This window comes from Coregonus clupeaformis, chromosome 5 (genome assembly GCF_020615455.1).
Source record: "Coregonus clupeaformis isolate EN_2021a chromosome 5, ASM2061545v1, whole genome shotgun sequence".
NCBI lineage: Eukaryota > Metazoa > Chordata > Actinopteri > Salmoniformes > Salmonidae > Coregonus > Coregonus clupeaformis.
This window is the reverse complement of record NC_059196.1, coordinates 19,739,825-19,755,150: the sequence shown is the minus strand read 5'-3', so window position 1 is coordinate 19,755,150 and position 15,326 is coordinate 19,739,825. Positions and strand designations below refer to the sequence as shown.

Below are 15,326 nucleotides of genomic sequence, written 5' to 3'. Positions count from 1 at the left end.
TGAGGATTGTGAAAATATACACTGAACAAAAATATAAACGCAACATGTAAAGTGTTGGTCCCATGTTTCATGACCTGAAAGAAAAAAAAAAAAGTGTATTTCTCTAAAATGTTGCGCACAAATTTGTTTACATCCCTGTTAGTGAGCATTTCTCCTTTGCCAAGATAATCCATCCACCTGACAATTATGGCATATCAAGAAGCTGATTAAACAGCATGATCATTACACAGGTACATCTTGTGCTGGGGACAAACAAGGCCACTCTAAAATGTGCAGTTTTGTCACACATACACAATGGCAGATAATTTGGCAGTACGTCCAACTGGTCTCACAACCGCAGACCACGTGTATGGCGTTGTGTGGGCGAGCGGTTTGCTGATGTCAACGTTGTGAACAGAGTGCCCCATGGTGGCGGTGGGGTTATGGTATGGGCAGGCGTAAGCTACGGACAATGAACACAATTGCATTTTATCAATGGCAATTTGAATGCACAGAGATACCGTTACGAGATCCTGAGGCCCATTGTTGTGCCATTCATCCGCAGCCATCACCTCATGTTTCAGCATGATAATGCATGGCCCCATGTCGCAAGGATCTGTACACAATTCCTGGAAGCTGAAAATGTCCCAGTTCTTCCATGGCCTGCATACTCACCAGACATGTCACCCATTGAGCATGTTTGGGATGCTTTGGATCGACGTGTATGACAGTGTGTTCCAGTTCCCACCAATATCCAGCAACTTCACACAGCCATTGAAGAGGAGTGGGACAACATTCCACAGGCCACAATCAACAGCCTGATCAACTCTATGCGAAGAAGATGTGTCGCGCTGCATGAGGCAAGTGGTGGTCAGACTGACTGGTTTTCTGATCCACGCCCCTACCTTTTTTAAAAAAGGTATCTGTGGAGTTAACATATGGTAACATATGCATATCTGTATTGCCAGTGATGTGAAATCCATAGATTAGGCCTAATGAATTTATTTAAATTGACTGATTTCCTTATATGAACTATAACTCAGTAAAATCTTTGAAATTGTTGCATGTTGTGTTTATATTTTTGTTCAGTATAGTTGTGTCTCACATTGGGACAGTAGGCCACATCCAGCTGTACTGACTGACTGACTCACTGACTGGATGGATGGAACCTGGGATTTTAAACCAGCAGCCTTCCTTGAGATTGTCAGATCATCTCCCACTTTCCATTGCCCCTACCAGGATTTGAACCAGCAACCTTCTTGAACAGGTCTCTAAATATCTGGACCCTAGGCTACATGATATAGGCCTAGACTATAAACACAGAATATGTCTATACTGCTGCCCCAGTAGGGCAGCAAGCCACATCCAGGTGTAGAAACTAGAGAGGAGCGAATTGGCCAGGTATACAGACTAACTGCCTAGAGAGGCAGCAGGAGTCTAGCAGCCAAGCCTCTCAGGCAGCACTCCCTGTAATGACTTCTGCTGTAACCTTCTGGGGCCTCGTCAAGGCTCGAAATTAACATATCTCATTGGTAGCACTGTTGCTCCCAACTTAAAAAAGTTAGGAGCACTTCAAATAAGTTTGTTTTAATTGATGGAGATACAGACTATATTGGGCCTATATTAATTCTAGCTACTTTTGAAGCACATGTTGTGCCCTAGAAACTAATATGTAACACTGTAAATACATCCGTTTAATATAAAAGCTAAAACGTTGATACGAATACCTGTCATTGAAATTACAAAATCATTTGTGGAATATTAGGTTTCTACATTGTGGAAAAGCACTATTTTCATATTGAGATGCATTACATAGAAAATTGTACACAGTGTCTATAAAAACGTCAGGTTTGTGATGACGACATGCAAGAGATCTGTCATTCATTCATTGCTATGATCATTGATCTCCCTTCACCTTTCTTTCTGTGGCCCCAAATGTTTGGTTATACTGGTAAAGTTACCAGGTTGTTAGCCAGCTAGCCAATTAAGTAACGACTGAACAAAGTGTAAACAAATGGTTAACGAAGTCGACGCACGAGTAGTTTTAGAACGGCCCACGAATGGTTTATGGATGTAAAATGTGGTCCCGGCGATCCGCTGTACAGGAAGATACAAATATTGCACTTTAGAGCCCTTGGCCTCGTACCTGCTCTCGCATTAGGGCTCAAACAAACACACAAGTCCTGGACATTTTAATTAGCCGCTTAAGTAATTGCACAGAATGTAGTCATAAAGTATTGCGTGTCGTAAATTATGATTACCGGCGGGGAGGTTTGTGTTTCTGTAAAGCCTTTTTAACAAACAGTAACATGGGGGACATATTTCTTTAACACACAAGTCACGGCAGCTAGTGACAGGTCTGTAATCTTCTTCTGGTGAGTGGTGGTGGCATGGCAACACGGGTAAGAGAGAGAGAGAGGGGTAGAGGGGGAGGAGAAGGAGCTGAGAAAGAGCTGATATAAGCACACTGGATGGCACTTGAACCCATTCCCACACAGGGGCACAATTATGCCACTTGAACCCATTCCCACACTGGGCCTGAGAAATCAGCACAGGGGTCAGGATCAGTGTCATATCTTTTTAATGTAGTGTGTGTTGCGCTGGGTGTGCAGCCTTTCTCTCCGCCCTGGTTCCCCACACCCCATCACAGAACCCCAATAGATCAACACACCACCCTCTGAAAGATCAGCTTAGAGACAAAATCTGTCTCTCGTACCTCTACACCACCTCTAATCGCCCTTCTGCTGAGTCCGCTTAGTTTGAGTGTGGTGTCTGTTTGACTCTGCGCCTGTGTATGTGTGTGTGTACACACGCTCTTGTACTGTATTCTAAAGCCCTAGGTGCCGTTCCATGACGGCTTAGCCGTGTGGGACGCACATGAAGAGAGGAAAATTATGAATCCTGGTACAGTCCCCCCTTCTAACCTAATCTCCATCATGCCTTGTCCTCCTGTCCTCTCCCTTTAGTCACGAATGCCTCTCCACGTTCTTCTTCTAATGACCCAACAGCCACAGCAGGCAGGCCCAGGGGAAGTGAGTGATCGATAAATCTATCGAATTATGGCAGAGTTGATTTAAAATGGCGGCTCCCATGCCAAAGACACTGCAAAGCACAGCGAAACGCCTCTCAACAACAAACGGAAGTGGATTTCGCTGCTTTGTTCTGCGACGCCTTACGGCTGAAAGGGGAGTGATGCTTAAGGGGAAAGAAGGTGGCTAGGGAGATCGTAGCGTCCCTTGGCACTGGTTGTGCGGTCACAAAGACATACACTCACAAGGACAGAGACACCACTGACACACAAATGCACACACGCAAATACACACACGGACAGACGCGCGCGCACACACAGTCGTTAACCTCACACCATCTTCAGATCATTTATTTGCCAGGTCGTTGTTTGATCGCAGAGCTGGCGAGCATAAAATATACATTGCCTGGAATGAGACACCAGAGAGCTCTGCCCCTCTCCATTCCTGTACTTTTTCTCATCACATAGAGCCAGCCTTCCTACACCATCACCCTCTCTTCTCAGTGAGGGGCACTGGGGTGTGTTAGAGTTGATACTCGATTCGCTCCCACCGCATGCTGTGGGTGTGAGTGAGAGAAAGAGAAATAGATAGAAAGAAGAAGATGGAAAAGCAAAGCCAAGTGTGTTTATGATGATGATCAGTAGACTGCACACAATAGCAGATCATGACTGCACTGTAAAGTAAGTCTGTGTGTGTGTCCATGCGTGGGCACAAATGCCTGCTAAAATGCAGCATACAAATTGAGTTTTTGTGCATGTGGTTGCCTGGCCATGCAGTGCTGTCACCTCGTTGACACAAATCCATACTGACACATGAGAGCAGGGTGGTGGTTGTGGTGGTGGGGGGGGCGGGGGGGGCAGGGAGGGACAGGATGGCAGGGGGTGAGGGGACAGGAGACAGAGGAGCATGAGGAGAGAGAGGAAGGGTGGCAGAAGGGACGGGGACAGGGGAGGTTCGTTCCCCCCTGGAATCTCCTGCAGCGCCTGTCATCCCCATCAGTGTCACAGAGCAGAGAAGGTGTGGGAGTTCCACTATAGTTCACTGACTCGACTTACACCCCCCGGCGCAGTTAAACACACACACAGCAGCACAACTGGGGGGGAAAAGGGATGAAGTAGTATGATGAACTGTGTGACAGCAATAGCGGTTTAGCCTGCCGGATAATCCTGACTGCACAAAGCATAAACAATACACAGAATAGGAAAGATCGAGGCAGATCAGTCGTGTGATTCAATGAGACCAATTTCTTTGACAAATGACATTCGGCTTCTGTTGAGAAAGACGGAGCTCCACTGCCACCGCCACCAGTGAGGCCATTAGCGTGTTGTGTGGAGAACAATTAATGTGTCATTGCAGATGCTGAGCTCTCTATTGTAGCCATCAGTGCAGACAGACACGGAGGATGTCAATAGCTCATTTCAATAAGCGGCGGGCCGATTGGGTCGGTGTAGGAAGCTGCCATGCTCCGATGGCTTGCATCAGTTACACTTTGGGATTATCCCGCTCCGGAATTATCCATCTCTCAACATAAAAACCCACTCCATGTCTCTCTCTCTTGCTAGGGATCCATTTGGGAGCCCCTAAGAGATGGGGCACACAGGAGAGAATTGAGCTGCTCAAGCATGTCCGTTACGCCAGATAGTGCCACATTCTAATACCGATCCCCAGGCGCTAAGGGATATTCTATCCAAAAGTACAAATTCAATATGGCCAACTTTCAGGCATGCTGAGGGTTCGATTCAGTTGGATGGAGAGAATCTATATTCCACCGAGAGGTGTTTCAGCAGGCCACTGGCCCATGTGTCATACAGCAAGTGCAAATGATTTCCTCTCATACCAAGTTTTAATTGCTCGGTGCAGGGATCAATAGAAGCGAGGTGTGTTTAACTTTCAGCCGGAAAGGTCAGTGTCATAAATATCTCTCCTTGATTTGGAGAGGGGGAAGATGGGGAGATAGGGAGCTGAGAGAGATAGGGAGCTGAGAGAGATAGGGAGCTGAGAGAGATAGGGAGCTGAGAGAGATAGGGAGCTGAGAGAGATAGAGAGCTGAGAGAGATGGGGAGCTGTGAGAGATAGGGAGCTGAGAGAGAGAGAGAGAGAGAGATACTTTTTTGACTTTTTGTCTTTCTTTAAATGGTACAGTGGGGGGAAAAAAGTATTTAGTCAGCCACCAATTGTGCAAGTTCTCCCACTTAAAAAGATGAGAGAGGCCTGTAATTTTCATCATAGGTACACGTCAACTGTGACAGACAAAATGAGAAGAAAAAAAATCCAGAAAATCACATTGTAGGATTTTTAATGAATTTATTTGCAAATGATGGTGGAAAATAAGTATTTGGTCAATAACAAAAGTTTCTCAATACTTTGTTATATACCATTTGTTGGCAATGACACATGTCAAACGTTTTCTGTAAGTCTTCACAAGGTTTTCACACACTGTTGCTGGTATATTATTTTGGCCCATTCCTCCATGCAGATCTCCTCTAGAGCAGTGATGTTTTGGGGCTGTCGCTGGGCAACACGGACTTTCAACTCCCTCCAAAGATTTTCTATGGGGTTGAGATCTGGACACTGGCTAGGCCACTCCAGGACCTTGACAGGCTTCTTACGAAGCCACTCCTTCGTTGCCCGGGCGGTGTGTTTGGGATCATTGTCATGCTGAAAGACCCAGCCACGTTTCATCTTCAATGCCCTTGCTGATGGAAGGAGGTTTTCACTCAAAATCTCACGATACATGGCCCCATTCATTCTTACCTTTACAAGGATCAGTCGTCCTTGTCCCTTTGCAGAAAAACAGCCCCAAAGCATGATGTTTCCACCCCCATGCTTCACAGTAGGTATGGTGTTCTTTGGATGCAACTCAGCATTCTTTGTCCTCCAAACACGACGAGTTGAGTTTTTACCAAAAAGTTATATTTTGGTTTCATCTGACCATATGACATTCTCCCAATCCTCTTCTGGATCATCCAAATGCACTCTAGCAAACTTCAGACGGGCCTGGACATGTACTGGCTTAAGCAGGGGGACACGTCTGGCACTGCAGGATTTGAGTCCCTGGCGGCGCAGTGTGTTACTGATGGTAGGCTTTGTTACTTTGGTCCCAGCTCTCTGCAGGTCATTCACTAGGTCCCCCCGTGTGGTTCTGGGATTTTTGCTCACCGTTCTTGTGATCATTTTGACCCCACGGGGTGAGATCTTGCGTGGAGCCCCAGATCGAGGGAGATTATCAGTGGTCTTGTATGTCTTCCATTTCCTAATAATTGCTCCCACAGTTGATTTCTTCAAACCAAGCTGCTTACCTATTGCAGATTCAGTCTTCCCAGCCTGGTGCAGGTCTACAATTTTGTTTCTGGTGTCCTTTGACAGCTCTTTGGTCTTGACCATAGTGGAGTTTGGAGTGTGACTGTTTGAGGTTGTGGACAGGTGTCTTTTATACTGATAACAAGTTCAAACAGGTGCCATTAATACAGGTAACAAGTGGAGGACAGAGGAGCCTCTTAAAGAAGAAGTTATAGGTCTGTGAGAGCCAGAAATCTTGCTTGTTTGTAGGTGACCAAATACTTTTTTTCCACCATAATTTGCAAATAAATTCATAAAAAATCCTACAATGTGATTTTCTCAAAACCTCACCCCACCCCCCATCCCCTAAAATAAAATAAACAAATTACCAATATCCCCTGTACTGCATACTCACCTTTTCCTCTACCCCACGATACAAAAACAACACCACACATCACAATAACCCAAACCTCACCACCTCTACAACTGTATATCCAGATCATCTTCCGCAGCTATACAGACAGCCCCCCCAACACACCATATCTCTTGAAACATCTCCACACTTTTTATCATTTTTTAAAACTCAAATTCCACCCTAAGGCGCGCAGAGACCATCCCATTAAATAATAGTAAAGGGTCTGTTATCCCCCCACCTTTGACCCTGTTCCTCCTTGCTATCCAAATAGCTAACTTTGACTGAGCAAACAGAAATTTCAACAACACACATTTTTCCTTTTCCTTATTTGAATTTGAGAGAGAGAAGGACCTTATTACGATTCTCAGCAAGTAATGGCCACAGAATGAGAGCCAGCCAGACTCAACATCTCAAGTTCAGAGGGGTGTGTACGCCTACTTTAATCACACTCATTATAAATGCTGCAGTCCAGGTCTCCGTGGACAACTCAGTAAATGAGTGTTGAAGGCAGCCTTAAACCCCCTACTTGGCATCAATAATTCAGGACCCAGAGGCAATTTAGTTTTAACAGATTCCAAATCCTTTCATCTGCTTTTAAACCTCAACTCCTTTTATGAGCACTGTAGATCTAGTCAACATCATTATCATCACCACTTGGTACCGACACAAAGTGTTTCTCCTTTGTTCGAGACTGAGAGAGATAGTGTGGGATAGTGTTTCCTTAATAGACTAGTGTGGGATAATGTTTCTAACATTTTGTGTTTGGTGGGAGTGCTCAATGCCCTCTTGATCTAAGAAAATCTATTTCGAAGGGGAATGTGTTGTGTTGGTGTGGCGCTAATTCACATCCTGTGCTGTGTTTTTCCGACATGTTTTTTTTAACCTGATGTGTGTGCGTGTGTCTCTGATCTGTTCCTGTGCTGTTTGTGTGTTGCAGACCTGCGAGAGATTGTGTTTGTCATCCAGAGCCAGAGTAACTCATTCCACGTGAGTCGGGCGGAGAGACAGAGAGCAGACCTGTTACGACAGACTCAGAGCCTCGCACAGGTACCACCAGCGCCACTTAGATACACACAGCATATGTTTTACTATCCTTGTGGGGACCTAAAATGTATTTCCATTCAAAATCCTATTTTCCCTTAACCTTAACACCTAACCCTAATTGTAACCCTAATTGTAATCCTAACCTGGGAAATGTCCCCACGAGGGATAATTTCTTGTTTTACTATCCTGGAGGGGAATTTTGTGGATTTCCGGTACCCACAAGGATAGTAATACACGCGCACACACACACACACACACACACACACACACACACACACACACACACACACACACACACACACACACACACACACACACACACACACACACAGGTGTTTAGAGAAACTACAGCATCCCTTAACTTCAACCATCTTCTCTAAGCAATATGGTTCATGGCCACAAATAGCTGTTACTTAACTACCTATTCCCCTCTTCACTCCCTGTGGAGCATATAGTCGTCATAGCTGTTACTCTTTTGGAATAATTTGTGTGGAAAACCATCAGCTTAGTGTAACCAAGTCAAGTTCAACTCTTCATGTTGAAATACCACCATCCGTGCTATTGAATTGCTAGCTATTTGGTGACACTTCCAGCTAAAGTGTTTCAAAAGGGTGGTCAGGTGTGTTAGTGAGAGAGGATGCGAGATCAAATACCAGTGCAGGCTTGTGAGCGAGAAAGCTAGACTTTTAAATTTATTAAATAAACCATTGAGAGTGGTTACATTTCTCCAGCCCCATCCCTTACCAAAACAGTGGTGGGGTGGCTGTTTTGTTGTTTTTTGAACTACAAATTGTTCCTTTAACACCTAATTAACGAGTGGAGTTTATAAGTTCGTACAGATACCGCAGACAACCAAGGAAATAAATGATACATCTTTTCACAACAAACATAATCAACATCAATTAACCATGAAAGAGGCACCAGTGCAGCCCATGCTTGTTGCCACATGGTGTCAGCGTTGCTTTTGATATGAAGGAAAGGATCATTGTCTCAGATTGCAGCCCCATCTGAGAGGTAGAGAAACCTAGGTACTGGTAGCATAGTGTGTTGTCCAGTAGTGCAATAAAATTAAGTAAATCACCATGGTTGCCTTTATTTAACAGACTACATCATATTGTATTCTGTCAGCATTATTCAAAATATTTATTCCAGATCAAAATGATCCTGTGTTGTCTCAATCCTGTTCACCTATTCAATTTTGTTCCCACTTAATTTTAGAAAGATGGAGGAAGACAATATTTAGACCAAATGTCATGGGATCATATAACATAATAGTTGTTGTAGCAAATATAATGTGATATGTTACATATTAATTGGTTCTGTTTTGTCTTTAAACTTAAAAAGAAAGAAATAGGAGGAGGGTCCACATCTTAAGGAGGAGCAGAATTTAACACAGTGCACAACCATTTTGATCTTGAATAAAACATTTGAAAAACTGGGCAATAGATTGAACTGCTTCAAACACAAACACACTCAGGCCTTCAGTATGTAAATCAGCTGCACTCCAAGAGAACATATTTTTCATGTCAAGATGACCTCAGCTGTGAAGCCCATTAGTCCTTCAATTCATTAAACCCGTCCTGTTCTCAGATGTCACCTAGTTAGAAGCACCATTATATCCGTCCATCTAGCTGAACACTGGAGCATATACTAACTCATACATTTGACCACATATTAGAGTAACCTACCATGTAGTGGCCTCTTGTAGGGATGGTGAAGGAGTAGCTCGCTCAACGTGTGTGTGTGTGTGCGTGTGTGCGTGTGTGTGTGTGTGTGTGTGTGTGTGTGTGTGTGTGTGTTGTATTTAGAAGTCTGGATCTGAGTACCTGCCTGACACTTAACCTAATGCGAACACATTCGGGGCCGTCTGATTGGTCCAGAAACCGATGGGTTGGGCCAGAGCCAGAACACACTTGGGTAAAGCGCCATTGGCTTTGATACTTTGATTGGTTACAGAAGATCCAATCACTGATTAATGTGTTTTGTACAAAGCCCCTCGTGCCCTTCGTCACCACAAACAACTTCAATGATGACAGTCCCAGGCTAAAGTATGTAGCGAATGACAGAGCAATGGAATAATTGAGTGTGAGTCGTCAGGCTACATGGGTCCGTAAGCAATCGACAAAACAAACTCCTGGCTACTCAATATTAGGAAGGTGTTCTTAATGTTTGGTATACTCAGTCAGACTGATTCAGCTGCATATTTCTATAAAAACTGGCTGTGTGTAAGACAGTCACTTGCAGGAGCTTGTGCGTGTGTGTGTGCGTGTGTATGCATGTATGAGTGTGGAGGCTGTGGCGGTTGTAGCTTGGCAGTTTTGGAGATTTGAGACCAAGCCCCCCCCCACCCTTTCCACACACACCCCACCCAGTCTACTCCATGAGTAAAGCCTAGCGTACTGTGTCTCTGTGATGGCTGTGTCTCTCTGAAGTGGCGTAAAGCAATTGCTTTTTGTCCCTGCAGTCTGCCTGGTGTTTGAACTGACTTGTTTCTTACTACCTGAGGTGAGGTGAAAGTCAAGTTTAGACTGGTGAATATGCCATTATGAGCCTCGTTATGTTGTTAGTGTGTATATTGGGCTTGACTGAGCTGCTAGCAAACCCCCGGCTGGCTAACGTGGTTAACATACTGGACACAGGCTAGAGTTAGGGATTTACAGTCCAGTACTATGATGGTGGGATGGTAGGTGTTTGCAGGGCATTGCTGTTGAGTACCTTGAGTATTTAAATCAATCTGGAGAGAGGCCGTAAGGCTGTGTGTCTGTGAGCGGCATGGTCCCCCTTGGTTTCCAGTCTACTGAGTGGAGTGGATGCAGTCATGAACCCTTGTTTACCTCTCTGTGTGAGACTACCTCAGGCCACTACAGACTACCTCACATGCAATTCAACTCGGAATCAGAGAAGGTTTGATTGAATCCCAAGTTTCGTGTTTACATCTCCAAAATACATGTTTCAAGCAGCGGATAGGGCAGTCAATACTTCAATACTTTGTGGCAATCTTTTGCAAACCTGAGTACCGTTAGGCTACCACAGTTTTTTGTTTTATAATAGCCATTCTATAGTTACTTAGTAGAGCTGGGCGATATGGACAAAAATCCATATTGTGATAAATTGCCTGAATTGATGCGATAACGATAAAAATATTACCCTTTAAACAACTACTAGTAGTTTGATGGTTGTAGCCATCAATTGCCCAATTAACAATCACCCATATTAGCAAACGTATTTCATTTCAAACTTCACATTTCTCTAGTGTAGGCTACTTATCGTAATGAACGATATCAGCAAAATGCCTGCGATAAGTGATCGCTATGGTCGGTGTTGAAAATGTTTGGTTTATCGTCCCAGCTCTAGTATTTAGGCTTTGTTCCTGTGTCTCTGCTGTCTCCAACTAAACAAACACAATTGCTTCCAATCTAGAACCAGACTCTTTGAGGACTGTCCTTCCATAGGTTCCTTAGGTTCTCCTTCCTCCTGCTGTAAACTAGACTTATTTGGTTACCCTGCTCTAAATTGAAGAGTTCCTTTCTTTCTGCTCGAGGATTCTGCTGTAAAGTAAAGACTACCTCTTAGTTACTCTGCTCTGCTGTAAAGAAAATACTTAATTGGGTTACTACTGTAAAGACTTCCTTGGTTACTCTGCTCTGAAGTCAATACTTCTTTCATGTACTGCTGTAAAGTAAAGATTTCCAGAGGTCCCACTGCTGTAAAGTAACAAGTGTTTCCCTGTCTGGCTTGACTTAAACACTCTTTCTCTTTTCAGACACCCCCTCCGGTCCTGCTCCTCCACAGTCTGACAGACAATGAGGGAGACTGGAGCATTCTTCCTCTGCTGCCTTAGTAAGTGCTCGGGCCTGTCAACTCTCTAAAGAGCAGGCATTACCCACATTCACGAAGACTTTCATCTTGTAATTCCCATCTATACAGTACAGTAGGGATGTAACGATTCACAGATACTTACTGGTCTCTGGTTCAAATGATTAAGATATGAGTGCATGGTCTGCGGGACCCCAAACCAATCCAAATGTAGCATGCGTCGGTCAGAAAATAAATTCAAACTTTACGAATAGCCGGTTCACAATTTCTTAGGCCTCAAATTACTTTCTTTCTACCTTCCGAAAATACCGCTCATATTTTGTGACAACTGCGTCCTCTCCTTCAGTGTCGAACTAAGAATGTAATTATGTTGACAGTCATTGATCTGCAAGTAATTTTAAATGCCGAACAACCCCGGGCAATATCAGTAGCCTATTCAAACTTTGTGTGCAGCTTTGCGCGCTGACCAACGAGAGGTAGGCCTATTTCTGATCTACGAGTCACTTCCAGCATTCAAATGTTTGTAAAATGGCTTTCGCAATATTAGGCTTTATTCGTTGATTTGCTAGGTCATTTTCTTTAAATGCGTTGTTGAAAATTGTGATTTACTGGAATAAAAGTAGCCTAAGCTACTGCCGGAGACAAGTCATGCATGCACATACAGCTTTCAAGACATGTTGGGCGAGCTACTCCTTCACCATCCCTTCACCAAATCTAACATGCCCAGTTTCCCTAATGGCTGGGCTCAGATGCCTACATACACCATAGGCATATACGTCATTCACACACACACACACACACACACACACACACACACACACACCAGACAGATCCAGCTCATGCGCTCCATCAGCAGCAGATTTTTATTTACACTGAACTAAAATATAAACGCAACATGTAAAGTGTCGGTCCCATGTTTCATGAGCTGAAATAAAAGATCCCAGAAATGTACCATACACACAAATTTGTTTACATCCCTGTTAGTGAGCATTTCTCCTTTTCCAAGATAATCCATCCACCTAACAGTTGTGGCATATCAAGAAGCTGATTCAACAGCATGATAACTACACAGCTGCCCCTTGTGCTGGGGACAATAAAAGGCCACTCCAAAATGTGCAGTTTTGTTACACAACACAATGCCACAGATTTCTCAAGTTTTGAGGGAGCGTGCAATTGGTATGCTGACTGCAGGAATGTCCACCAGAGCTCTTTCCAGATAATTGAATGTTAATTTCTCTACCATAAGCCATTTCCAACGATATTTTAGAGAATTTGGCAGTACATCCAACAGGCCTCACAACCGCAGACCACGTGTATGGCGTTGTGTGGGCGAGCGGTTTTGTGGATGTCAACGTTGAGAACAGAGTGCCCCATGGTGGTGGTGGGGTTACGGTATGGGAAGGAATAAACTACGGACAACGCACACAATAAGCATTTTACGAGATCCTGAGGCCCATTGTGAGGCCCATATTTTTTAAGGTGTCGATCCATATCTGTATTCCCAGTCATGTGAAATCCATAGATAATACATGTATTTCAATTGACTGATTTCCTCATATGAACTGTAACTCAGTCAAATCTTTGAAATCGTTTCAAACTAAAACGTATAGTTCCTGTATCGTATCGGAGCTCATATATCTAGATACGTATCGAATCGTCTTGAAAGGGAAAGATGCACATCCCTACTATACAGCAAATGGCTGTCTCCACCTGCTAGGGTCAAGCAAAAAAAAGAGGAGGGAAATCATTTCTAACTTTTCTAACCATTTTTCACATATAATCTTTGGCAAATAACCATGTAGCAATATTGGAGGTTATATGAAAGTATTATTTATTTTGTACAGCATGATATACAACAAGGTCAATACAGACAATACTTAATTTGTTTGAATGTTAGAAGGTATTTATCCTATTGTATAACAGGATTAGCTACCATACTTGATAGTTACCTATAGCCACCCGTCACCTTATGCCCTGTTCTGCCTTTTGCTAGCCTGGGTGCCAGTCTGTTTCTGCTCTCTTGCCAACTCCTTATTGAATTCTCATGCCAAACAATGACAACAAGGAAGGAGTAGGCAAGAGTGAAAACAGATCTGGGACCAGGCTAGCCTGTTGCTACAACAAGGTCAAAACGAATAGGTCAAGTCATGCATCCACTGGTTCAATAAGCTGTGTAAAGGTCTGGTGACCCTGACTGTGTTTCTGCCTCCTCAGCTTCTCATCGTTGTTTGGGAAGAACTCGTCCTGGTTGGTGTTTCTGGAAGAGGAGACTAACGTCAAGGTGACCAAGCTGCTCCAGGCCCTCAGGAAGTTTGACAGGAGAAAAGTAAGTGACCCACAGACTTAGGATTGTAATAATAATATTTCTCTATGGAGTGACCACTCTGTACCACTCTTTACTTGGTACAGTAATCACAGTACTTCACATCTCCTTGGCCAACGACAGGGGAATTTCCCCACTGAGCACCAGCCTTCTGTCTCAGCAGCTGTAATAGAGACAGTGGGTTGGACCTAGTCTTGGAAACCCAGACCCAAGGCAACAGCAGTGACTAGGGTCTGGGATTAATGATGGACTCTCTTGGTAACTTCGAAAAGGAAAACAACTATTCCGGGTATGGTCCTCTTCAGCAGAATACTGGCTCTGAAATACTAACCCTGGTTATGGTAAAATGAAAGTGAGTATTGGACATCGTTTTTCATTCCAACTTTAAGCATTGGGTTGGATCCTGTATCTGGGCCCATATAAGTCTCTAGACAGACATGTTGCTTCCGGCAATATACCAATGCTCCAGCTTAACACATCTGTAGAAGTTCCAGCATCAGTTGGGACAGAGAGGACGAGTCGGAAATGGGAATCGCTTCACCGGTAACGTCACTGCCGGATCTGCTTGTTGCCCTAGCTCAGGGATGGGCAACTCCTCAGGGGCCCCAGTTAACACACTTGAATAATCAACTTCGGTTTAGAATGCAATTAATTTAATCAGCTGTGTTTGCTAGGGATGGGGAAAAAGTGTGACACCACTCTGGCATCCCAGGACTAGAGTTGCCCATCCCTGCCTTAGCTAAACATGAACATAATTCCTGCCTGCATTTTAAGCCCCGCCTACCCAAACTCATGATTTGTTGGGAGAGTTGTCTGTCTGAAGAGGAATTTTACAAAATGTCAGAGAGAAGCCGACATCCTCCCCAGACCTTGTGCCGTTGCCTAGCTTACACTGCTCCAAGGTCTGGGATATCCAATACTAATATAGGCCTGCAGTCCAACCAGCCTGTAAAGCAGGCTGTCTGTCAAACACAGAATGAGCTGCTTTAGCCGCCCTCCTCTCCGGAGGCCCATGATGTTATGATTGTAGTTTAGCGGCAGCACAGATGCAGGCAGGGTTTATTAAGGCGTCATCAACCATTTTACTCCTAGCTCGTCTCCAGAGCCGCTCCCTCTCTGAGATTCAGGATCCAGGTGTTGCAGGTTGATTAGCGAGTTGTTTTAAACCACAAGCACAGGATGCCAATAGAAAAGGTTTTGTCCTCCACAGTGTTTTTGAGTTAATATGAATTTTGTTTTGAAAAAGTGGATTCTGAGGATAAAACCAGATAATGACAGTTGATAGGGTTGCTTAATTTGTTTTTATAAATAAATAAATATAAATATGCCATTTAGCAGACGCTTTTATCCAAAGCCACTTACAGTCATTTTTTTAAAGCAACACCTGTCATCCTATTGACTGCAGCAAAGTGAATGCTTAAACTGTCTGGATTTTGTTACC

At 44.0% G+C, this 15,326-nt stretch overlaps 1 protein-coding gene across 2 annotated transcripts in view; it reads left to right on the top strand.

Annotated features, from left to right (window-relative positions):
- The window catches only part of LOC121561828 (beta-1,3-glucosyltransferase-like), a 175,499-nt gene that overhangs the window by 120,070 nt on the left and 40,103 nt on the right, over window positions 1-15,326 (top strand). For both annotated transcript variants that reach the window (XM_045213245.1, XM_045213247.1), the window contains exons 4-6: window positions 7,640-7,749; window positions 11,510-11,586; window positions 13,777-13,888. In XM_045213245.1, coding sequence (XP_045069180.1) covers window positions 7,640-7,749; window positions 11,510-11,586; window positions 13,777-13,888 — 299 coding nt within the window. The remainder of the gene's footprint in view (window positions 1-7,639; window positions 7,750-11,509; window positions 11,587-13,776; window positions 13,889-15,326) is intronic.